The 26,005-nt window shown below is 38.5% G+C and overlaps 1 protein-coding gene across 3 annotated transcripts in view; it reads left to right on the top strand.

Annotated features, from left to right (window-relative positions):
* The window catches only part of LOC131135421 (DIP2 acetate--CoA ligase A), a 90,256-nt gene that overhangs the window by 31,485 nt on the left and 32,766 nt on the right, over window positions 1–26,005 (top strand). For 2 of the 3 annotated variants that reach the window (XM_058081223.2, XM_058081224.2), the window contains exons 2-6: window positions 16,449–16,520; window positions 20,548–20,667; window positions 20,760–20,879; window positions 24,164–24,445; window positions 25,147–25,284. In XM_058081223.2, the coding sequence (XP_057937206.2) occupies window positions 16,449–16,520; window positions 20,548–20,667; window positions 20,760–20,879; window positions 24,164–24,445; window positions 25,147–25,284 (732 nt within the window). The remainder of the gene's footprint in view (window positions 1–16,448; window positions 16,521–20,547; window positions 20,668–20,759; window positions 20,880–24,163; window positions 24,446–25,146; window positions 25,285–26,005) is intronic. The other variant, XM_078795480.1, reaches the window with a different exon arrangement.

Raw genomic sequence — 26,005 nt, forward strand, 5'->3', positions numbered from 1 at the left:
CTTTTTCCATTCTTTCATAATCAGTAAAATATAGGTTAAGTAAGTTTCGGGAAAATGTCAGTTCCCTACTAAAAAAGTTAAAAAAAAAAATTACCAGCATAAATATTTTTTTTGCTTTTGTGACAGCTCAAATATCTAAACTATACCAACATAAAAAACACAGATGTTTGTTTTACATCAAAGTCATATACAAATTTAACACTATGAAAGCTACAACTTCCCTGTACTATGAAATTTTATTTACCGTTATTTGATGTTTTTGTTATACAAATTTAGAGCGACCGGACTGGTGCAAGAAGAAACACAGACAAGAAGAAGAAGGGAAACTAGGGCGGGGGGACAAAAACAGCAGCAACAAGAATTCCCATAACAACAACAGTGACAAACAGGACTGCATCAGTTAAATGTCAATATAATGGCTATGGCTAAATTCCATGTATTGTTAAAGTATCGTATCGCTGGCAGCGCATCGAGATGTATATCGAATCGTCCTCAGTGCTGAGATTCACACCCCAAGTATTGTAGAAATCCTCCCCTTGAGGACTCTAAGTGGGTTTCGAATAGAGGAAATGGAGTCTTAAAGAACCAAATTATAGAATGAGAACCAGATTGTTTATTCCTGACAACAATACCTAATACAGCCGTCCGGGCTGATCTGCAGTCCCTGTATGCCTACAAGTAAGCGTGTCTTATTACAGTGCAGCTGCAAAATTGTAGAAATCCTCCCCCTGAGGACTCTGTGTGTTTCAAATAGAGGATAATGGAGTCTTAAAGAACCAAATTATAGAATGAGAACCAGATTGTTTATTCCTGACAACAATACCTAATACAGACGTCCGGGCTTATCTGCAGTCCCTGTATGCCTACAAGTAAGCGGGTCTTATTACAGTGCAGCTGCAAAATTGTAGAAATCCTCCCCCTGAGGACTCTGTGTGTTTCAAATAGAGGATAATGGAGTCTTAAAGAACCAAATTATAGAATGAGAACCAGATTGTTTATTCCTGACAACAATACCTAATACAGACGTCCGGGCTTATCTGCAGTCCCTGTATGCCTACAAGTAAGCGGGTCTTATTACAGTGCAGCTGCAAAAAAAAGCACCCTTCCTTTTCCTGCCCGGCCTTTTATACACTCGAGGTCCCTGTATGCCTACAAGTAAGCGTGTCTTATTACAGTGCAGCTGCAAAAAAGCACCCTTCCTTTCCCTGCCCGGCCTTTTATACACTCGAGGTCCCTGTATGCCTACAAGTAAGCGGGTCTTATTACAGTGCAGCTGCAAAAAAGCACCCTTCCTTTCCCTGCCCGGCCTTTTATACACTCGAGGTCCCTGTATGCCTACAAGTAAGCGGGTCTTATTACAGCGCAGCTGTAAAAAAAACAGCACCCTTCCTTTCCCTGCCTGGCCTTTTACACACTCGAGGGACCAATCAGCTTTCGCCATTGCCCTTGCTTGAACCGCTTTCACAGTGTTTCTTCTTTCGTTTGTTCGCTGTGGCATCAAGGCGTCTTTTCCTTTGTCGCAAAGCAAGTTGTCATATGCGTACTCGATGTTTCCACGTTAACTGTCAGATGTCATGTTAGTTCTTTTTTGTGTGGGTGCGTGTATAAGTATCCTTTGTATTTGTGAGACTATGTGTTTGTTTTTATCTTTAGCTAGCAAAATTGAGCAAATACCTTCATGAGTTAAAATAGAGTAAAGTTCAGACGTAGCGGTACCGCTGTAATGCCTGAACAAGTGAGCAGTTCATCTGTTCGTGCACAGGCAGTCAGTCAGTGGTGACATTGAAGGCTGTAGTGGATTATTTGTGGCGGAAAAGCGGCATTAGCTTTGTAATTGTCTTTGAGGAGAGGTCATACGTTGGTTGGCGAGGCTCCCACGCTTGTATGGTAAAGAGCAGACATCCATCACTCAGCTTTCATTCGGTACTTCCTCTCTGTCTAAATGTCCTCATCATCCCCCTCTTATCCATCTCTCCTTCCCCAACTTTCCTGCAATGGCTTTTATCTGCATCAGCAGAGGAGCACATTAAGGGACACGACTGTGTGTTTACCTTCTTCTTCTCTTATAAGTGGTGACGTCATACAATTTACGCAATGTATAGAATGTGGACTCTTGCGCCCCTTTTGCACTGAACGGTACACGACTCGGATGAAAGCCCGCTTTGATCTTTTGTAAACCAATACATGTTGACGTGCTATGAAGTTATATATGCTTGCATCTCATCTTTGCGATAGAGGTAACAAAGCGTATTTGTAGTACGAACTTAGACGTTTGCTCCGTCATTCCCATTTATTAAATAATCTTTGAAAATTTTCTCCATCCATCCATTTTTGTTTGCTTATCCGGGGTCCGAGTCGCGGGGGCAGCAGTCTTAGTAGGGAAGCCCAGATTTCCCGGTCCCCGGCCACCTCCTCCAGCTCCACCGGGAGGACACCCAAGGCGTTCCCAGGCCAGCTGTGAGACTTAATCCCTCCAGCGTGTCCTAGGTCCTTGCCTTTTCCCGGCTGGGCAGGCCCGGAACACCTCACCAGGGAGGCGTCCGGACTAGATGCCCTCAACTGACTCCTCTCGATGTGAAGGAGAAGCGGCTCCCGGATGAAAATTTTCTTTTCGTAATATCATCATAATATTTTGACTTTATTCCAATTTTTTACAACTGCTCAGAAAACAACCTGAACACTCCAGTTACGATCGCGGCCATCTTGTTTATTTTTTGAGGACATATTGTTTTGAAAAGCCACTTTACTTTACTCTTTTCCTTCTTTATCACCGAAATCCGACCAGAACTGGACTTCGGAGACCAAGTTGGAGGGGGGGTAAGTTGCTGTCAGTGGACTACACTGCTCATGGGAATGTTATACAGCTTTGACTTTATTGTAGAATTACTGCAGTTTTTTGAATTTGTGCTGTTGCTATTGCTATGCAAAGGACGCTGTATTATGCAGTATTATATCCTAGTCTCCTCTTGGCTGCAGAGCTCCCGTTTTTTTGCTGGGCATAGTCCCACAGTCCTTCTCGAGAACCTCATCCTCCTTCATTGCTATTGTTAGCGTAATTCGTTTTGAATGGTGTGTTCAGTGCAGGATTGTTTTCCCAGTTTATCACTATGACTGCGATACTAAGATATGAGTAATTAACTATGATTTTTCCGGCTTTAACACATGAGTGAGGAATTGGATTTGTATGCAAAGTCAAGTATATAAACTATACAGGGGATTCCAGACTTTTGTGTCGTGATTGAATCTGAAAACCACAATCTGGCCGGGCACTTCACATGCCAGTGAAGTTGCTTAATTGCCTAAAAATAGATTTATTTGTAATTGCTTGACCTTTTGTTAAGACAGATGCTCATTAATTACCCGCTTATTATGAAACACAAAGAGAAAAGTGCAATGATAGAGTAGAGCGCTTACAATATGAAGTCAGACCTTTTGGATGTAGCATCCTCCATTAGTGACAGGGTGATACATCCAAATTGTGTCACGGAGCGATATTGAAGGTCAGACTCCATAATATAAATGGATGCTTCAAAAAATCCTGTACAATAACTGTGCAATAAACCGTGCAATAACTATGTTAATGGTAATAGTATAATTTCATTTGAACATGCATCAGATTACAATTGAATGCATCACATAATCAGTTCACAGTTCCACATGTCCAAAAGGAGTAGGAAGAAGCAAAGCTTATTAAATCCTACCCCTCCATCTGGTACTTTTGCAATCAGTAATTGTTACATTTGTTCACTTCCTGCTTTCCTAATAGTATTAGGAAGTATTTTTTTATTTTAAATTTAAAATTTTACATTTTTAATTTTTAATTTTTAATTTTTAATTTTTAATTTTTAATTTTTAATTTTTAATTTTTAATTTTTAATTTTTAATTTTTAATTTTTAATTTTTAATTTTTAATTTTTAATTTTTGTTTGGGATGGCTCAAAACGCTTTGTTTCAAAAGGCGTGGTAAAACTGCGCCTTTGTGATGTCACAGAGGGGCGGACTTCCTTATATGGTTCATAGTTAGGAAGTAACTGTGAACAATCAGTAACTGTTACATTTGTTCACTTCCTGCTTTCCATAATACAGTTTAAGGTTATTTTTTTTTTTAATAAAAATACCTCGTACCAAAGTACCAAAAGTTGTATTTAGCAAACATCAACTGCTTGTATTTCAACTATGAAATAAACAAGTACAATAACCGTGCAAAAACTATGAAATAAACAAATACAATAACCGTGCAATAATTATGAAATAAAAGAGTACAATAATAAGATAAGCCTTTATTCGTCCCTCAGTGGGGAAATTTGTATTGCACAGCAGCAAGAGTACACAAACAGTTAAGCAGTACAAAATACACAATATAGAAAAATAAACAATATAAGCAACCCAAGTATTAAGAAAATCAACAGTTTTTCCCAGAGTTATATACAAATACAGTATGCAGATAATATGAAACGAGATGAGATATATGACCAGTCTTTATGAGGATACTTCACATAGAACTTAGTATATTGCACAGCAATATTAGAATATTGCACAGCTGTAAATTGTGTCTATAACTAATTGATTTGCTGCTGTAAAAGTTCCCTTTTGTGGGAATAATAAAAGGCTTACCTTTTCATAAAGATGCATTGCTTTGTATTCCAGTTCTTACGCTTCATGCAGTGAACTGGAAAATAAATGAACAAACAGGAATAGGTGCTTGGTTCAGGAAGATGAGCCATGGTTGTTGTTGTAGCGCTCTCTGTCGGATGGATTCCTCAAAAAGCCCGTGGGGTTGGGCAGGACGGTGTCTTTCCACACACCAAAATCCTGTTTGGCTTCAGCATTGTTTACTTTCTGACTATTAGTGCTGATTATGTCATCATAAGATATTTGTCTCGACATCGATGTGGCTCATGTATTGTGGGTGGAGTTAAATGTGTGTATGTCATTGTGTTTCTAAATTTTTTTTCTGCACAAAATAAACAAAAAAAAATAAACAAATCAAGAATAAAGAAAATCAATCAGTAATAAATAAATATAATAATAATAATAAAACGGCAAATAATAAAAAATTAAGAAACCACATATAGTTGGTGGGTAGACAAATTATTTTTTTCAGATTAAAATGAACAAAGCATTATTAGAGCCCTGTAGACATGACAAAACACGACTATCGTCACATTTATACTCTTTTTATTTACAACATATTGCGCAACTGCAGGGTCTTGAGACACATGCTAACTCGCTAACTAGAGAGCTAGCGTCCTAAACGGTAGCCTTCAAGTTATTTCCTTTCAACTTAAATAGCCAAAAACTTACCACTTCCACACGGATAGGGAGGATAACTATTAACAGTTATTTAACCTTTAACATGAACATTAAATATTTTTTTTCTGGGTACATGATACCATACAGCATCCATATCAAACTTACCACTTCCACACGGATAGGGAGGATAACTATTAACAGTTATTTAACCTTTAACATGAACATTAATCAAACGTAATCATTTTTTTCTGGGTACATGATACCATACAGCATCCATATCAAACTTACCACTTCCACACGGATAGGGAGGATAACTATTAACAGTTATTTAACCTTTAACACGAACATTAATCAAACGTAATCATTTTTTTCTGGGTACATGATACCATACAGCATCCATATCAAACTTACCACTTCCACACGGATAGGGAGGATAACTATTAACAGTTACTTAACCTTTAACATGAACATTAATCAAACGTAATCATTTTTTTCTGGGTACATGATACCATACAGCATCCATATCAAACTTACCACTTCCACACGGATAGGGAGGATAACTATTAACAGTTACTTAACCTTTAACATGAACATTAATCAAACGTAATCATTTTTTTCTGGGTACATGATACCATACAGCATCCATATCAAACTTACCACTTCCACACGGATAGGGAGGATAACTATTAACAGTTATTTAACCTTTAATATGAACATTAATCAAACGTAATCATTTTTTTCTGGGTACATGATACCATACAGCATCCATATCAAACTTACCACTTCCACACGGATAGGGAGGATAACTATTAACAGTTATTTAACCTTTAACATGAACATTAATCAAATGTAATCATTTTTTTCTGGGTACATGATACCATACAGCATCCATATCAAACTTACCACTTCCACACGGATAGGGAGGATAACTATTAACAGTTATTTAACCTTTAACACGAACATTAATCAAACATAATCATTTTTTTCTGGGTACATGATACCATACAGCATCCATATCAAACTTACCACTTCCACACGGATAGGGAGGATAACTATTAACAGTTACTTAACCTTTAACATGAACATTAATCAAACGTAATCATTTTTTTCTGGGTACATGATACCATACAGCATCCATATCAAACTTACCACTTCCACACGGATAGGGAGGATAACTATTAACAGTTATTTAACCTTTAACATGAACATTAATCAAACGTAATCATTTTTTCTGGGTACATGATACCATACAGCATCCATATCAAACTTGCGCGGGGCCGCACTAACATTAAACTTTCATATCAAGGCGGGGGCCTCAAACTATAGTGTTAAGGATCCTGCTTCTGTGAACGTCTGAGCAGTAATACCCTTAAACTTTAGTCAAATAATTGACTCCAGAGTGGTGAAGTTCATCCCAGGACTTGATCACACACAAAGGATGACACACTTCTGCAAGCCAATTATAGCATCATTAAATAAGATCCCGTCTTTATCTTCGTCGTAGGGACCTACATCACATCACATGACATCACGCTGTGAGGTGTTTACATTCCCATGTTGGTTCTTGCACCTGAAGTGATCCCACATCTGTGCATGCATTTCACATGGAGAGGTGGTGGTGGTGGTGGGGGGGGGGTAGGTAGGAATGGGGTCATGTCCATACAGTATGAAGTGTGCATCTGAGGTTGTTAATTACTCCCCCACTGCCCCCAACCCCCCCGGTCTTCTTTGCAAATCAGTGCACAGCTGCAGGGCTTCGCTGCATCTAATGGCTCATTATTCACACTGTCTGTCTGCTCACCAGCCTTGGGGGTGGAATAGGAGATTTTTGGACAAAGTGTGTGTGTGTGTGTGTGTGTGCATAATGTGACAAGCAGGTTATGTATTAGCAGAGTGGTAATCGAGGGTTCGTTAAGTTGCCTAATTAGTTGGCACCGCTTAATTAAAAGCATGATTGGAAGCGTTGATGATGTATGGTTCGGGCATACGTTAGCGTGTGTGTTGATGCTAATATGTGGCATAAGCGCATGAACCAATGCCTTTTAATCATATCCTATTTGTGTCATCTTATTTTTATACATCTTTCTTCAGTTTCTTGACCCCCACCCCGCCCGCCCCGCCCCAATTTGCTCCAGCTGGCTTGTAGTGTCATGGTGGTTGTCATCGTCAATCAACTCCCGTTTCCTGGAGCCATTTTCCTTTATTTCACCTCTTAACTTGCAGTATATGTGGAATGTACAAAATGCTACTCATTAGCACAATAATGCTAATTATTTAATTTATTAAGAATTTAAATGTCAATTTAAAATATTTTTACTTTTTTATTTAATGTATTAATTTTTTTTTAATTTAATAACTTTAGAGGTAAAAGTAAAGGGGAATAACACAATTGATGAGTGTGTTTATTTTGGTGTAATCAGTATATTGAATATTCATACCATTTTGACTGTTCAAGAACCAAGGCATATAGTTGATGACAGTTTTTTGATGACATCAATTGATGTCCAATATGAAAAGTTCCAATTGTGTGTATTTAAAAAAAAATATTTTAACGACTTTCTCAAAGAGGACAGCAGAACAACATTCTAAAATCCAGATAATTATTCTCTAGCACATACTGTAGCATCAAAGTAATTAGTTTGTATTATCTTTTTACAGGATTATTAAATCCAATAGCATGAGTTTTACTTTATTCCTGTGAGGACTGAACTAAGTCATTTTACTAAATGGAATTGAACTACATCTAAAGGCCATCATGCGGTGGTCCAAACATGATATGCCATTCATCTTCTGTGAGCAGGAAGGCTTGAGAGGATATCCGCTGTGTCGCTGATTATTCTGCTGACTATAGCAATAATTAAGCCTAATTATACAGCATACCGCCCTTTCATAGGAACTTAATGCCAAAGGGTGAATAGGCCTCTAGTTTCAGACATAAAATGCACATATGTGCAATCACTCATACACACTCACAAAGGGTGGATGATACACCAGCTGGGGGCTTCTTCAGTTCATCATTGAACAATGACCTTAACTAGACTATATACGATAGTCTGAAATACTGTATCATCGAAGTATCTTATACTATTGAGTTGGCTGCCATATTATATTTTTTTATAATTTTTTATTTGAATTTGTAGTAATTTATTTATTTTGTACTATTTTTAAAAGCTAAATAATAATAATAATAATAATAAATGAAAACATTTATAGTAAAATAAAATAAGTTAATCACAGATCATGAAAAAAAATCCCAAATATTAGTATGTTTATAAAATAATTATTAAAAACATAAAAAAAATTAAATGAATATGTATCTAATAGTAATACTGCATTTTCCAAGCCACATGTTCCTCACATAAGAGGCATGAAAGGTATGTTACTTGTGATATAGAAGTATAAATATCATTTAAAAAAAATAACGTCATATTTTTTATTTGAATTTGTAGTAATTTATTTGTTTTGTACTATTTTCTAAAAGCAAAATAATAATAATAAATAATAATAATAAATGAAAACATTTATAATAAAATAAAATAAATTAATCACAGATCATGAAAAAAACCCCAAATATGAGTATGTTTATAAAATAATTATTAAAAACATAAAAAAAATTAAATGAATATGTATCTAATAGTAATACTGCATTTTCCAAGCCACATGTTCCTCACATAAGAGGCATGAAAGGTATGTTACTTGTGATATAGAAGTATCAATATCATTTAAAAAAAATAACGTCATATTTTTTATTTGAATTTGTAGTAATTTATTTGTTTTGTACTATTTTCTAAAAGCAAAATAATAATAATAAATAATAATAATAAATGAAAACATTTATAATAAAATAAAATAAATTAATCACAGATCATGAAAAAAACCCCAAATATGAGTATGTTTATAAAATAATTATTAAAAACATAAAAAAAATTAATGAATATGTATCTAATAGTAATACTACATTTTCCAAGCCACATGTTCCTCATATAAATGAGGCATGAAATGTATGTTACTAGTGATATAGAAGTGTCAATATCATTTAAAAAAAAAAATAAAGTTGTATTTTAATTTGTAGTCATTTATTTATTACTTTATTACTATTTTCTAAAAGCAAAATAATAATAATAAATGAAAACATTTATAGTAAAAATAAAATAAATTCATCACAGATCATGAAAAAAATCCCAAATATTAGTATATTTATAAAGTAATTATTAAAAACATTAAAAAAAATTAATGAATATGTATCTAATAGTAATACTACATTTTCCAAGCAGGAAAATAAAAAGTTTTTTTTTTATAGAAATTAGCTTGAACTTCCTGTTGACGGCGACTTTAAGTTCACCTGCAAAGACATGCTATAACGAGCACTGTTGTTGTCCAGTCTGTGTGTGTGTTTTGTAAGATTGGTATGTGGGAAAGGTGGGGGGGGAAGGTGGGGGGGGGCAGGGGGTCTGCTTTGACACCCTAATCCTAAAGCCTAGCCCATGCAGCTTTGTGTTGGAGAGGAACGAATGAGAGGGAGGGATGGAAAGAGAGAGCGAGAGAAAGGGGGGGGGGGTGACAGTCAATTGAGAGAGATTTGGGGAGGGGGGGATCAAGAGGGAATGGGAAGGGTTTGTGAGGGGAGATGGTTTCATTCAGTCTTCTGCAAAAAGGAAACAAAGGATGCTGAAGGGCCTGACTTATGACAGGACGACCCTCCTTAGACTTTAGCCTGTTAGCCTGTTAGCCTGTTAGCAGGATAGCCTTTTGCTGCCAATTCCTCTTTTTCCCGTCTGTCTGCGTCTGAATTGAAGACGCATCAGCACTCGTCTGCTTCCTCTTTACATGTGAGTGACTCAGCCTTGTCTGCCGCTTGCTTGGTTATTTATTTCATCATCTTGGCGGCACTGAAATTGCTGCTTGCCTTTCTTAAGTTTGTTTTTATCACATGTGAGAGCAATTAATGAACTTTTCTTATAATGCAAACAAGAAATATATGACCTCTGGTGTGAAAACTAAACTGTTGGTCGTGGAAAAAAAACATCTGCGTATAAATAAAATAAATAAAATAAAATAATATAAAATATATAAAATAAATAAATAAAATCTGCTGGACGCATCTGCTTTTGCTGGCACACGTGCGTTCAGAGCGCTCGTTGTCAGCGTAAATATGAAACAGTGATTTTCTATGGCTGAAAAATAAGGCTTGCCTGCCTGCTTGCATGCAGCAGTATTGGCAGGATTGAGGGTGACGAGGGGTTCGTCACGATGGGGATATTTCAGATTTCAACCAGAGTCAAATTCCTTGATTGTGTAAGCGTACTTAATAAAGCCAATAAAGCCGATTCTGATGATTTGTAATTGTTCCAAAGCAATAAACTATTATGATATGTACATTACCTCTTTATTGTGCTCTTAAAATGCTTTTGAAGACACACAAGCATTCATCATCAACTTTATAATAATCATTACACAAATGATTAGTAACTTAAAGCTTAATTCCCGCCCTCGCACCTGCAGAAAACTTTTTGCATGATGGCGGGCATATTTTTCAACCAAAATATGCTTGTTAGTTGTTAGTGTTGTACCAAATTTAATAGTGATTTGTATTAAACAAGACCTATTATGCTTTTTTTTTCACTTTTCTGACCTATAAATGGTAATGGTTTTATTTCATTTGAACATGCATCCGATTGAATTGAATTGAAACAATTGAATGCATCACATAATCAGTTCACAGTTCCACATGTCCAAAAGGAGTAGGAAGAAGCAAAGCTTTCTGGTACTTTTACAATCAGTAACTGTTACATTTGTTCACTTCCTGCTTTCCTAATATAGTTCAAGTCATTTTTTTTATTTTTAACCACCTGAGGAAAAAGCGGTAGAAAATGAATTTTTAATTTTTAATTTTTAATTTTTAATTTTTAATTTTTAATTTTTAATTTTTAATTTTTAATTTTTAATTTTTAATTTTTAATTTTTAATTTTTAATTTTTAATTTTTAATTTTTAATTTATTTTTTTAATTTATTTTTTAATTTTAATTTTTTATTTTTGATTACTATTCTTTTTTTAAAACAATGCAAAATTTTCAGATAATGAGGTTTGTGCTTTTGGAAGTGAGCCCTGAAAGAAGTTTGGGATGGCTCAAAACGCTCTGTTTCAAAAGGCGTGGTAAAACTGCGCCTTTGTGATGTCACAGAGGGGCGGACTTCCTTATATGGTTATATGACCAATCGCACCAATCATCCTTGTATTTAGCAAACATCAACTGCTTGTATTGTTTCTTGAATTGGCTCATCGTTGTGCATTGTTTGAGGGTCTTACTCAATCCATTCCATAGTTTGATTCCACATACTTTGGGATTTAATAACAACATCATCATGTGGTGTATTTGTTGAAAACAATAACAACATAGGCAACAGCGTTAATTTGCATGTTTTGACAGATTTTCACCTCTTTGTATGCAGTCGTTCAAAAGTAGAGAAGTTGACAAATGCATACATTAAACTGTTGCATCATATGGAGGAATGCGCTGTGCTCTTCGGATTGATGCAAGTTCATTCCGAAAGAGTCACAAGTCAGTTGTACTCAATAGCCATCAGTCAATTAAAGTCAATTGAGCGAAGCAGAGGCAAGCAACTGTCTCGCTGTCACTGTTTCGAAAGCCACAGCGCTGATTTAAGACCAAGCCAGAGGGATGTTTATGGGAACAACTTTAGACCCAAAAATACCTCTGGTCTCCCGGAAAATAGAACGCATTGTTTCTCCAGTCTGTGTTTGTCACAAGGCCAACTAAAACAGTGGACGTTGGACATGACATCATCCTAGTCCTGCTATTTGTCTTCCCGATTGAAAGATGCTTTGAATTTGCTTCAAAAGCCTTCCAGAAGAAGCCCAGCATGCTTATTTAGTATGTGTGTGCAAGGAGCCCTCAAGAGTGGAGAGGTTAGATTAGCCAAACGGGGACGAGGGGCGGCTTTCTGATGATGTTCTACCCTGACCTGACACATGCATACTGTCATTTTACCATCAACCCTCCTCCACACAGCTGAGTGCTTACCAATTTTTCACAGCTCTGTTGCACTATGACACCTAAAGTCGGCATGAGGGTGCAAAGGAGGTCAAGCAGAGGTTTGCGTGACGTGTTGACTCACTCTAAGCCACACCGGTTTTCCCTTGAGACTTGATGGAGGTGTTCCTTCTTCATCCTCTTATCAGCCCCTGTCGTTCCCCAGCCACTAAGCTACTTTATAGACCTTTGAAATGTCCCTTACTACCTTATGGAGCCACTCAAACTTAGTCAAATAATATTGACAAGTTATATGTACTGACCAATAATATGATGAGATATGAACTTACATTACATTACATGCTGCATGGAGTGTCCGACGTGACATAGAAAAAAAAGGTTCTCTCATTCTGTGTGGAAGTGGTAAATTTTTGGCTTCTTACTTTGTCCTTCTTTCTCAAATACATTTGAGGCTAACTATTTAGCTCGGTACCATGCTATCTTTAAGTAGTTCCAGTAGCATGCAGTAGTAGTAGTAGTAGTAGTAGTAGTAGTAGTAATGCCCTTTATTCTTGTCACTTATACAGGAGTACAAGCAAAATTGTGCAATCATCCGCGCACATGCACATTATTACTGAGCAAAGTGGTGTAAACAAACAATAGTAGGACTGTAAATGTGACTATAGGGGTACTATTTCATGTCTGCAGGGCTCTTATAATGATAAAAATGGTATTTACAGTGTCATAATAAACAATTTTAAGCTCTAACTATGAACATATTCAATGTATTTATTTTGAATCCTACTTTGCTTTTCTAGGAGGTCAAGCAAAGGTTTGCTTGACGTGTTGACTCACTCTAAGCCACTGGTTTTCCCTTCAGACTCCGACTCCGACTTTATAGACCTGTTAAATGCCCCTTACTACCTTATGGAGCCACTCAAACTTAGTCAAATGATATTGACAAGTTATATGTACTGGCTAGTAATATGATGAGATATGAACTTACATTACATTACATGCTGCATGGAGTCAACCATGGCATGTCCAACGAAAAAGGTTCTCCTCTCATTCTGTGTGGAAGTGGTAAGTTTTTGGCTTCTCATTTTGTCCTTCTTCCCAAATCATTTTGAAACCTTTTCTTAAGTTCGGAATAAATACATTTGAGGCTAACTATTTAGCTCGGTAGCATGCTAGCATGCTAGCTTTAAATCAGTGGCCTGTCTCATGTGTCGCTGCAGTGTTCCAGTAGCATGCGCATTATTATTACTGAGCAATGTGGTGTAAACAAACAATAATAGGACTGTAAATGTGACTATAGGGGTGCTATTTCATGTCTGCAGGGCTCTTATAATGATAAAAAAATATTTACAATGTCATAAACAAGTTTAAGCTCTAACTGGCCAGTAATGTGATGAGATATGAACTTACATTACATTACATGCTGCATGGAGTCACCCATGGCATGTCCAACGAAAAAGGTTCTCCTCTCATTCTGTGTGGAAGTGGTAAGTTTTTGGCTTCTCATTTTGTCCTTCTTCCCAAATCAGTTTGAAACCTTTTCTTAAGTTCCGAATAAATACATTTGAGGCTAACTATTTAGCTCGGTAGCATGCTAGCATGCTAGCTTTAAATCCTGTCTCATGTGTCGCTGCAGTGTTCCAGTAGCATGCACATTATTATTACTGAGCAATGTGGTGTAAACAAACAATAATAGGACTGTAAATGTGACTATAGGGGTACTATTTCATGTCTGCAGGGCTCTTATAATGATAAAAATTGTATTTACAATGTCATAATAAACAAGTTTAAGCTCTATCTATTAAAATATTCAATGTATTTATTTTGAATCCTACTTTGCTTTTTTTTTACTTTGAATTTCACTTATCACTGTCAGGTTTGGAACCAATCAACCGTGATAAATGAGGGACAACCCTCAACCTAACTTTTGCCATCATAAAAATATGTAGCAATTTTCAATGCATTGTTGTTCCAACTTTTTTGGAGGTACGCTAAAGTCTTGCAGGACATTATCCATAAAAAAAATAACATTTTGTGCCTGAGATTCAGGTCAAGGGTCATTGCCAAGCATGAGTCCATTCCTCAATATTTAACGACTTGTTTGTTCTTGGATCAAAAGATTAGCTTAACATAAATTCACGGATCCGGATACGCACACTTGGGCCCGCTAGGCCACCAAAGCTGCAAGCTAGAATTTGGAGCCACTGCCAAAGAAAAGTGCTCTATTGTGTGCTTGTCAGTGTGTAATGCTGTAGTGTGCACCCTCTTGACACAATGGTATGCACATAGACATGTGCATGATGTACACACACACACACACACACAAATAAGACACACATCACGAGAGAAGAGTCGGTGTCGGGTCAGGAGGTGCTGCCTATGGACAGCTCTGTATTGTTGTAAGCCAGCAGGGATGCTGGACATGAAACAGTGCAGCCATTGAGCCATCAGTGGTGACTCAGGACCAGTGTGCAGGGAAAACAACCAGTGTGACAACAACAACACCTGCCCTTTACACTACAGCATTGTTGTACTCGGTGGTAGTGGAGTGGCACAATTGTGGCAAAGATTGCAACTATTGTCAGTGTGGACTCAAAGGTGCAACATTATCCACGTATACATGGACCCAAATATTCCAATTGAATTCGGGTTATTTGCTCAAATGGAAAGAATTGAACCTTTGTATACACCTCATTCCGAAAGAAAAGTGCCAATATTCACAAGTGTGGAATATTCCTTTCCTCAATCCGATTGAGGCATCTTGTACCCTTCTTCTTCGTGTTTTTCTTCTTATTGGCGGTTGGCAAGCAGCTTTTGTGTGAATTAGCGCCATCTGTGGAACAGAATCTAAACCCTTCTATACGCCATTCACTAGTCCAGTTTTTCTTTAAAAAGAAAATATATATCTATACATGAATTTTACCTGGCGGCACGGTGGTTGAGTGGTTAGCGCGCAGACCTCACAGCTAGGAGACCAGTGTTCAATTCCACCCATCGGCCATCTCTGTGTGGAGTTTGCATGTTCTCTCCGTGCATGCGTGGGTTTTCTCCGGGTACTCCGGTTTCCTCCCACATTCCAAAAACATGCTAGCCTAATTGGCGACACAGACTCCCACTTGTGTGGAAGTGGTAACTTTTTGGCTTCTTATTTTGTCTTTCCCCACCCTTGACCATCTTTGTATGGAGTTTACATGTTCTCCCCGTGTATGCGTGGGTTTTCTCCGGGTACTCCGGTTTCCTCCCACATTCCAAAAACATGCTAGCCTAATTGGCGACTCAGACTCCGCACACAGACTCCCACTTGTGTGGAAGTGGTAACTTTTTGGCTTCTTATTTTGTCTTTCCCCACCCTTAGCCATCTTTGTATGGAGTTTACATGTTCTCCCCGTGTATGCGTGGGTTTTCTCCGGGTACTCCGGTTTCCTCCCACATTCCAAAAACATGCTAGGTTAATTAGCGACTCCAAATTGTCCATAGGTATGAATGTGAGTGTGAATGGTTGTTTGTCTATATGTGCCCTGTGATTGGCTGGCCCACCAGTCCAGGGTGTACCCCGCCTCTCGCCCGAAGACAGCTGGGATAGGCTCCAGCACCCCCGCGTGACCCTTGTGAGGATAAGTGGTACAAAATGAATGAATGAATGAATGTAGACAAGAGATTAGATTATTCCTTTCCATGTATACCATTGTTTTCGGAAAGGTCATTCGGAAAAAGATTTTCTACTCCTTACGTAAACGTGGCTATTGCAAGACATGTTTTTCTTTACAATACTGTGCAAATGTTGAATAAAAGTTGCAAATGTAATTTAAAGTTTAAGAAAAGTTAGAATGGCAATATACTCTGCATCCTCACGACTTCAACCTCCAACACTGAATATGTCATGTTGGTTGACTATTTGATCATCATTTGATCATAGAATTCTTTACTACCACCAGACATCTTTATCTCTTCAACAACCTGACTACAGATTCAATGCCACTCATATTTTATACATCCCTTAGAATTAAGATGCTATATAACATTAACATCCTACAATGTTCAGGTGGTACCAGGCCTCGACCAAACACAACACCAAAAAACCAAAGCATGTGCACACACAAGCTCCTCGAAGCTAATGACTCATCTCTCTGTACCAAACACCCTCCCCACCCTTTCTGACTGTCTGTTTTTCTTTCTCTGTGCAGGGGACATCACTCAGAAGGGCTACGAGAAGAAAAGAAGCAAACTGTTGGCGCCCTACATCCCACAGATACAAGGTAAGACAACATTGACTTTTATGTCTTCTAATCCTGCCGTATGCAAAGTGGAGGAGGGTATTGATTTGTTTCACCAAAGTCATACTCATATTACAAATATACAACATAAGGTGGCCAGAAATATTTCAATATCTCAATCAGAAATCACTCCCCACTCTTTATTGCTTTCTGGTTCTACCATATCTTACTTATTGTGTGGAAATATGGGCTAATAACTATAAAAGAAATCTTCATTTGCTAAATGTACTGCAAAAAAGGCCAGTAAGGATAATTCATAATACCGCCTGCAGAGAACATACTAACTCCTTATTTCTAAACTCACAAACACTTCAACTTACTGATATAGTTAATCTTCAAAGAGCTAAAATAATGCATAAGGCTAAAAATAACCAATGTCATCCAGTACTTCTTTACAAGAGAGGAGAAATATGATCTCAGGAAGAAGTACATTTGAAACACTTATATGCTAGGACTATGTTAATACGGGACAAAAAATTACAAAATTTTAAAATGAATTAAAAAAAAAAACTTAAACTATATTAGGAAAGCAGGAAGTGAACAAATGTAACAGTTACTGATTGTAAAAAGTACCAGATGGAGGGGTTGCATTGCATAGTGCTGGAGCCTATCCCAGCTGTCTTCGGGCGAGAGGCGGTGTACACCCTGAACTGGTGGCCAGCTAATCACAGGGCACATATAGACAAACAACCATTCACACTCACACCACTTCATACCTATGGACAATTTGTATTAGAGTACTAGGACTAGTTGTAGCTTATTGTACCTGATACTAGCTGATTTTGCAGATGGAAAAGTATCCATAGTGAGGACATAGAGTACTACTCAGTACTACTGTGGACCAATAAATGCATCTAGTCTAGCAGTGCACACCACTGATTGGCTCAAGCCGATGGACCTTCTGCCCAGCAACTAGCTTGTGAATAAACCTTTTTCCTCTGGGATCTGGAGAAAGGCCATTGTGTTACTTTGTGCCAATGTAGTACGTTGATATGTTGGTCCTTGCTCAAAGGATGTGTGCCATGCATCTCTTTGCATGCTCATGTCCTCCATCTTTATTGAAGCTGATGTGCTAAACGGAGCTTGCGCAATTTAGCAGATTTAGCAAACGTGCGTGAGAGTATTGCTCAGCATTGCTGCAGAGTATGTGTTATATTGCTGTCTAAGAGTTGCTGACAGCGTGGAGCTCACTGATCCCCACTAAGCTTCGCCACTAAAAGGCCAGGCAGACTGATGGCTGACTGACTGACTGACTGGCTGACTGGCGAGCCAGCCAGGTGGTGAATGCAGTCGTCTGAACACAAGGCTGCATAGGACACAAAATCTGTTCATGTCATGTTCTGTGATGGACAATATCGGTGTGGGTCACCGGGTAGATTTTCAGTTACATCACATGTCAGGAACCTCCAGATTACTCTGCCTGGTTTTTTTTGTTACGCATAAATAGTTTTAAAGCTGTTCTTTTCTCTATTGGTTCTGTTGCTACTATGTAATGGTAATGGTTTTATTTCATTTGAACATCAGATTACAATTGAATGCATCACATAATCAGTTACCCGAATCCTAAAAATGGTAGTTTGCATGGTTTGGTATACACTGGTATCCATCCATCCATCCATTTTCTATGCTGCTTATCTTCACTTGGATTGCAGAGGTATGCTGGAGCCTATCCCTATATATTGTGCAACTATACAATTTACACAAATATATAATAATATCATAAAAAAATCGAAAGGATTAAGGACATTTAGTCAAATACCTATTCCTTCTTGGTAATGGTAATGGTAATGGTAATGGTAATGGTAATGGTAATGGTAATGGTAATGGTAATGGTAATGGTTTAATTTCATTTAAACATGCATCGGATTACAATTGAATGCATCACATAATCAGTTCACAGTTCCACATGTCCAAAAGGAGTAGGAAGAAGCAAAGCTTATTAAATCCTACCCCTCCATCTGGTACTTTTACAATCAGTAACTGTTACATTTGTTCACTTCCTGCTTTCCTAATATAGTTTAAGTTTTTTTTTTTTTTTTCATTTTCTACCGCTTTTCCTCACGAGGGTGGCGGGGGTGCTGGAGCCTATCCCAGCTGTCTTTGGGCAAGAGGCGGCGTACACCCTGGACTAGTCGCCAGCCAATCACAGGGCACATATAGACAAACAACCATTCACACTCACATTCATACCTATGGACAATTTGGAGTCGCTAATTAACCTAGCATGTTTTTGGAATGTGGGAGGAAACCGGAGTACCCGGAGAAAACCCACGGGAGAACATGCAAACTCCACACAGAGATGGCCCAGGGTGGAATTGAACCCTGGTCTCCTAGCTGTGAGGTCTGCGCGCTAACCACTTGACCGCCATGCCGCCCTTTTTATATTATTTTTTTTTAATTTTTGTCATGTACCAAAGTAGGAGGTGATATGAGCATCCAATGCCATAATGGGTACCATAGTAAGTGTCAATATAGTGATATGTATAGCACATCATGACTGGTTCAAGACTCTTCATCATGTTGTGCAATATACTTGTTAATTATGTGGTTGACCTTCTAATGCATTCCAAATCATATTCATGTAAGTAATGGTATACTGTATTTATGGTATTACTGGACCTAGTGTGCATGCATTCGTGCAGTGTTTTTTTGGGTTTCGTCCTTGGAACTCAAGTGTTGCATGAAAAAGATAGACAGTATGCGGGACGCTACAGTAGACGCCCGCTTTTTTTAGGTGGGATGGTCATGCATATTTAATGCGCTCACAGGTTATGTGAGGTCATTAGAGGAGGGAAGCTAGAAACTGAAACCTTCCTGGGCGCTAGGTTTGTCCACCAATGCCAACAACAGATTAGTTAACGAAGGCCTGTATTAGCTAAAGCAGGGGTCTCAAACACGCGGCCCACGAGCCAAATGTGGCCCACAGGACACTAGTTTGAGGCCCCCGCCTTGATATGAAAGTTTAATGTTAGTGCAGCCCGCGCAAGTTTGATATGGATGCTGTATGGTATCATGTACCCAGAAAAAAATTATTACGTTTGATTAATGTTCATGTTAAAGGTTAAATAACTGTTAATAGTTATCCTCCCTCTCTGTGTGGAAGTGGTAACTTTGATATGGATGCTGTATGGTATCATGTACCCAGAAAAAAATTATTACGTTTGATTAATGTTCATGTTAAAGGTTAAATAACTGTTAATAGTTATCCTCCCTCTCTGTGTGGAAGTGGTAAGTTTATGGCTATTTAAGTTGAAAGGAAATAACTTGAAGGCTACCGTTTAGGTCGCTAGCTCTCTAGTTTTCGAGTTAGCATGTGTCTCAAGACCCTGTAGTTGCGCAATATGTTGTAAATAAAAAGAGTATAAATGTGACTATAGTCGTGTTTTGTCATGTCTACAGGGCTCTAATAATACTTTGTTCATTTTAATCTGAAAAAAATAATTTGTCTACCCACCAACTATATGTGGTTTCTTAAGTTTTTATTATTTGCCGTTTTATTGTTATTATTATATTTATTTATTTATTACAGATTGATTGATTTTCTTTATTCTTGATTTTTTAATTTATTTTTCATCTTATTTTGTGCAGAAAAATAAAAATGAAGATATTTAAGAACAGTGGAATGTTTTATTGTAGAAAATCGGAACCAAAGCACTGAAAAAGTTTGGATATTTTTCTGTTTTTTTTATAAATGCGTTTTTTTTTTTTGGACCCTAGCTCCAGTGGACCCCAGGTAAATTGAGTTTGAGACCCCTGAGCTAAAGGATACATCACAGCCTGCTTAAAGCCGAACTGTGCATAGATGACTGGCTTTTTTTTTTTACTTATTGCTGTACTTAATCCCTTTTTTTTTTAGTTTTTATTTCTCATTTGCATTTACTTTCTCTTGAAACCTTAGTAAAAGTCGGACATTTGTAACCGAGGCTCGGTTAATAATAGAGTATTCATTCAACCTTCAAGGCTGTATATATTGATAGTATTCCATGATTTTCATATTTTATCTCCGCAGGCGTAGATCCCTCTCTGCAAATTGACAGTCGTGTCCAAGCTTCCTCCCAGGCTGTTGTTCCCGCATCCAAACACAACAAGTCTCGGGCCGCCAATACCAGGGATGAGCGCTTCCGATCAGGTAATCATATCATATCAGCGTACTGCGTGATAGTTTAGAATACCGACTTCTTAGCTAAATTGTATTTTTGTGTGTTTGTGTGTGACACTTAGATCTGCACACAGAAGCCGTCCAAGCAGCTTTGGCCAAATATAAAGAACGAAAGATGCCCATGCCGTCCAAGAGACGATCCGTGTTAGTTCAGTCCTCCGTTGAGGCATGCACTCCACCAGGTGAGGCTTTTTGCTCCATAATAAACACGCTGTTGTTTACATTCTTATTACATTTCTTTTTTTCATCCAATGAGCACTACAGTGTAGGATGCTAACACTTTCCCATAATTCATGATTCCGCGACAAAATATTTGCCAATGAAGAGAAATATTCATTTTGAAGAATGTGTCTATTCTTTTGGGATGATAAAGGACCCGGTTGTCACTCGTGTGTTCCCAGGCACGTCTTCCCACATACTGGATGCATAATTAGATTGTTAGCATTGCTGCCAAATGTCAACATTTTACCTCTTTCTGAACCCGTTTGTGCTGTGTCGATGTTGGCAGTACAAATTCCTTCAATTAAGAGCATTCCGCATCTCGTTTGAGAATTCCAAGACCTAGCAGTTAAGCACGTTCGTCATTTAGCCATAGCTTTATTTAAATTTGCAATTAAATATTGCTAATGTATACTTTACAGACGCACGTTCTGTGTCAAAAAAGGTGAACCCTATACAGCAGGGGTCTCAAACGTGCGGCCCGCGGGCCAAATGTGGCCCGCAGTACACTATTTTTTTTTTTTATATGTATCAAGTATGGTATCATGTACCCAGAAAAAATTATTACGTTTGATTAATGTTCATGTTAAAGGTTAAATAACTGTCCTCCCTATCCGTGTGGAAGTGGTAAGTTTTTGGCTATTTAAGTTTAAAGGAAATAACTTGAAGGCTACCGTTTAGGTCGCTAGCTCTCTAGTTTGCGAGTTAGCATGTGTCTCAAGACCCTGCAGTTGCGCAATATGTTGTAAATAAAAAGAGTATAAATGTGACTATAGTCGTGTTTTGTCATGTCTACAGGGCTCTAATAATGCTTTGTTCATTTTAATCTGAAAAAAATAATTTGTCTACCCACCAACTATATGTGGTTTCTTAAGTTTTTTTTTATTATTAATATTATTATTCTATTTATTTATTACTGATTATTATTATGAGATGGCCGAGGGTGGAATTGAACCCTGGTCTCCTAGCTGTGAGGCCTGCATGCCTAATAAATACATACACAAATAATAATAACTAAACAAGGTACTTTCACTTTGACACAAACTTGGTCAGGCTGCACGGCGGTCTAGTGGTTAGCGCACAGACCTCACAGCTAGGAGACCCAAGTTCAATTCCACCCTCGGCCATCTCTGTGTGGAGTTTGGAGCGTGGGTTTTCTCCGGGTAATTGGCGACTCCAAAATTGTCCATAGGTATGAATGTGAGTTAGCGCGCTAACCACTTCACCGCCGTGCCGCCCCGGGAATATTCAATCCCTGTTCAATTCTTTCCGTTTGAGCAAATAAACCAAATGCAATTGGAATATTTGGGTCCATGTATACTATTGACAAACTGAGGCAAAATGCCACCACTGTTAGATTGAAGACCTGCTTTTATGTTGCCAGTCATATAATAATAAAACACAAATATCTCACATCTTCTTTCTTTTTGTCAAAGTAGCACCAATAGTGATGAAAAAGCGATAGACCCATATGTGTGTATATGTATATATAATATACACACATATACAGTTTCAACTCTCTTCTCACTGTCTGACCCTGGCGATGTTCTTCTGTTTCACTTTGCCATGGTTACCGCAGCAAGTGAGATATACTGTGGAAGAGATGAGCACAGAAATACCAAACAGATTATTAAATGTAAAGCAATCCCTTTTGAGTCCGCCGCTTGTCGACACATGAAATATGGTCTTGTTAGAACCAAAACCCCCAAAGCTTTACAATCCAACTTGAACTTTAAGGCAATGCGGCAGGTCAGTGTGCTTTTCAGTCGGGAGCTTTTATTTGTAGCGTTATGCTCTGTAAGTGGTGAACTCGGCCAATTAAACGTGTGAATGTTTATTTGTTTGGACGACGGAACAACGTGCTGGTCATAAATATAAATATACTAGAGATGGAAGTAAGAGACTTTTATTTTCTTTATGATAAATTCAAGTGGGACCCATGCTTGCCTTTTTAATGTTTTTGTGGCAACCTCTGCTTATGATCATGTTCAAATAAACACGCATTGATTGGCACGTTACAGACACATTTAATGTGATCACTTTTAAAGCTTGTTTGTCATTTTATTTCGAGCAAAAAAAAACACACAAAAAAAATGAAATGCAAACATACAAGATACACACAAATCAGCACAATCAAGACCACAACAGTCTTGAGCAAGAAGAAATAATATATATTATATTATTCATTCGCAAGGGTCGCGGGGGTGCTGGAGCCTATCCCAGCTGCTTCCAAGGTGTCTTTCATTTATTTTTTTTCCTTTTTTTAAACATGCTAGGTTAATTAGCGACTCCAAATTGTCCATAGGTATGAATGTGGGGCCACCAGTCTCGCCCAAAGACAGCTGGGATAGGCTCCAGCAACCCCCGCGACCCTCGTGAGGATAAGCTGTAGAAAATGAATGAATGAATGAATGAATCTGACGTAATGTAAAATTTTCCCTTGTTTACATCATTCATTCATTCATTTTCTCGCAGGGATGCCGGAGCCTATCCAAACAACCATTCACACTCACATTCATACCTATGGACAATTTGGAGTGGCTAATTAACCTAGCATGTTTTTGGAATGTGGGAGGAAACCGGAGTACCCGGAGAAAACCCACGCATGCACGGGGAGAACATGCAAACTCCATACAGAGATGGCCGAGGGTGGAATTGAACCCTGGTCTCCTAGCTGTGAGGTCTGCGTGCTAACCACTCTTCCACTGTGCAGCCCATATTTTATTTTATTTTATTTTATTTTATTTTATTTTATTTTATTTTATTTTATTTTATTTTATTTTATTTTATTTTATTGTAAATATTATATTTTATTTTATTAAATATATATTTTATTATATTTTATTATGTTATATTATACATTGAAAACTCGAAATGGAGTGGGAAGAAGTAAAACTAATTCAATCCCACCCCATTTTTTCCTTTCTTCCGAGTGATACCTCCACATTTATTAATATTTATACATGTCAAGGGATTTCTAATACCAGCCGCAGTAGTACAAATACTTCAATGGTAAGCAACACAGATACACAGCAAATACAATCAATGACAAAATGGACGCCACAAGATAAGTAACAGTTAATCAGCCATCCAACATGAAGACAGTTTTCACATCATCGTATAGTTTTATTTAAACTCGAAATGAATACTCAATTCCGTTCAAGTCATCCACTTCCACAGCGTCATCCTTTTCTCTGCTGACGTCCTTTTGTTGTGACGCTCTTCTACTTTGACCTGTCAAACACAGACACCTCCTCAGCGTCGGAAGACGAGGGCTCGCTGCGCCGAAGGGGACATCTCGCCAACTCCACACCCTACCAGAGCCACAGCCACCAGGCCGTGGAGCACTGGTTTAACCGGGTCATCCAGGGTTCGTCCACCTCGTCTTCCGCATCATCAACCTCGTCCCACCCGGGAGGGAGATCCATCACCACCGCCGCCACCACCGCCAACAGCACCGCCCACAGCGGCCTCAACGCCAACACCAAAGCTAATGCACTGTCTGACCTTATGGCGCACACCCACCTAGGTCAGTGACGCACACGAGACATCACAGTTGATGCTTTTGTTATTCCGTAGTCGTACACTACACTGGTATAGGAGACATAATGACATGAAATAAGACTACGTTGCTGTAAATGTGTTCGGGTGTGGGGGGGGCTGAGTGGGGGCGCTGGGGACCACACTAACCAGTGTAGAATACTACATACTTTATCATCCCAATGTAACTAATGAATGTCTTATATTTAGGCTGCACGGTGGTCGAGTGGTTAGCTTGCAGGCCTCACAGCTAGGAGACCCAAGTTCGATTCCACCCTCGGGCATCTCTGTGTGGAGTTTGCATGTTCTCACACCGTGCATGCGTGGGTTTTCTCCGGGTACTCCGGTTTCCTCCCACATTCCAAAAACATGCTAGGTTAATTAGCGACTCCAAATTGTCCATAGGTATGAATGTGAGTGTGAATGGTTGTTTGTCTATATGTGCCCTGTGATTGGCTGGTGGCCACCAGTCCAGGGTGTACCCCGCCTCTCGCCCGAAGACAGCTGGGATAGGCTCTAGCACCCCGTGACCCTTGTTAGGATAAGCGGTAAAAAAATGAATGAATGAGTTCTTACAAGTGTAAAAAGATGTTAAGCAGTATGTTCATCCGGTTATTTCATATATAGTTCATAATTTATATAAAAGTGCTAGTTCTCAAACTTTTGCCCTTTTGACTCTGCCCACCGTAGATAACCACATAGCTCCTCCCGACGTAACGGGCCTCTCGGAGCGCTCCTCGCTTCACGTGGAACAGTCCCACGTTGCCTCGGTGCGGGGTGTCTCTCGTGGCTACAACCACCACACCAGCATCATGGAGACAGCAGATGGTGAGTGTCCATCCCGCATCCATAGCACACACCTCTCCGGTTTGCCGTACTACCCCCCCCCACCCCCCCTGCTGTGTGTCCCTCTGTTTTTCTCTTCAGTCAGTCTGCCCGTCAGACTGGCCCAAGCTGCTGGCTGACCCTCTTGTGTTGCCATGGTAACATGTTTCTCCTTGTCTCCACTCCAAATTGTCTGTCTTAGTGGTTGCTCTCTGATAAAAGAATATCTTGTTTCATTCATCGCTAGTGGATATAATACATGTATAATACAATATAACCATGATGATTCTGGAATCTCAAAACATTTTAATCAGCGGCGGGTAGGTGTTTGCTATGTTGGTTATGAGTTATAAAACAGCTTTTGAGCACCATTCATCATCAAATGCCGCCAGCGCAGACCTCAGGATCGCAAGGACAGCGTTATGAAACATCCATTGAGATAAAATTGGTTTTAAATGAGTTTGACATCCATAAAGGCGGGCGTCGTCCTTCGATTTTTTTTTCTTTTCCAATTGTGCCAAAGTTGCCACTGTGGAAATGTCTGTAATGACACACTCTGCAAATGTGTGCTGAAAATGCTATATTGACATATGTTTAGCCACACTTTCAGTAAGTTAGCTTTAAGTTTTAAAGTGAATGAATCCAAAAGGAATGTTATTACAATTTTGAATCAACATTTGCCATGAAAATGTAAGGCATTTTTAAAGCAGGGGTGTCCAAAGTG

Source organism: Doryrhamphus excisus, linkage group LG12 (genome assembly GCF_037039965.1).
Source record: "Doryrhamphus excisus strain RoL-2023G ecotype Guam linkage group LG12, RoL_Dexc_Guam_v1.1, whole genome shotgun sequence".
In the NCBI taxonomy this organism is placed as follows: Eukaryota; Metazoa; Chordata; class Actinopteri; order Syngnathiformes; family Syngnathidae; genus Doryrhamphus; species Doryrhamphus excisus.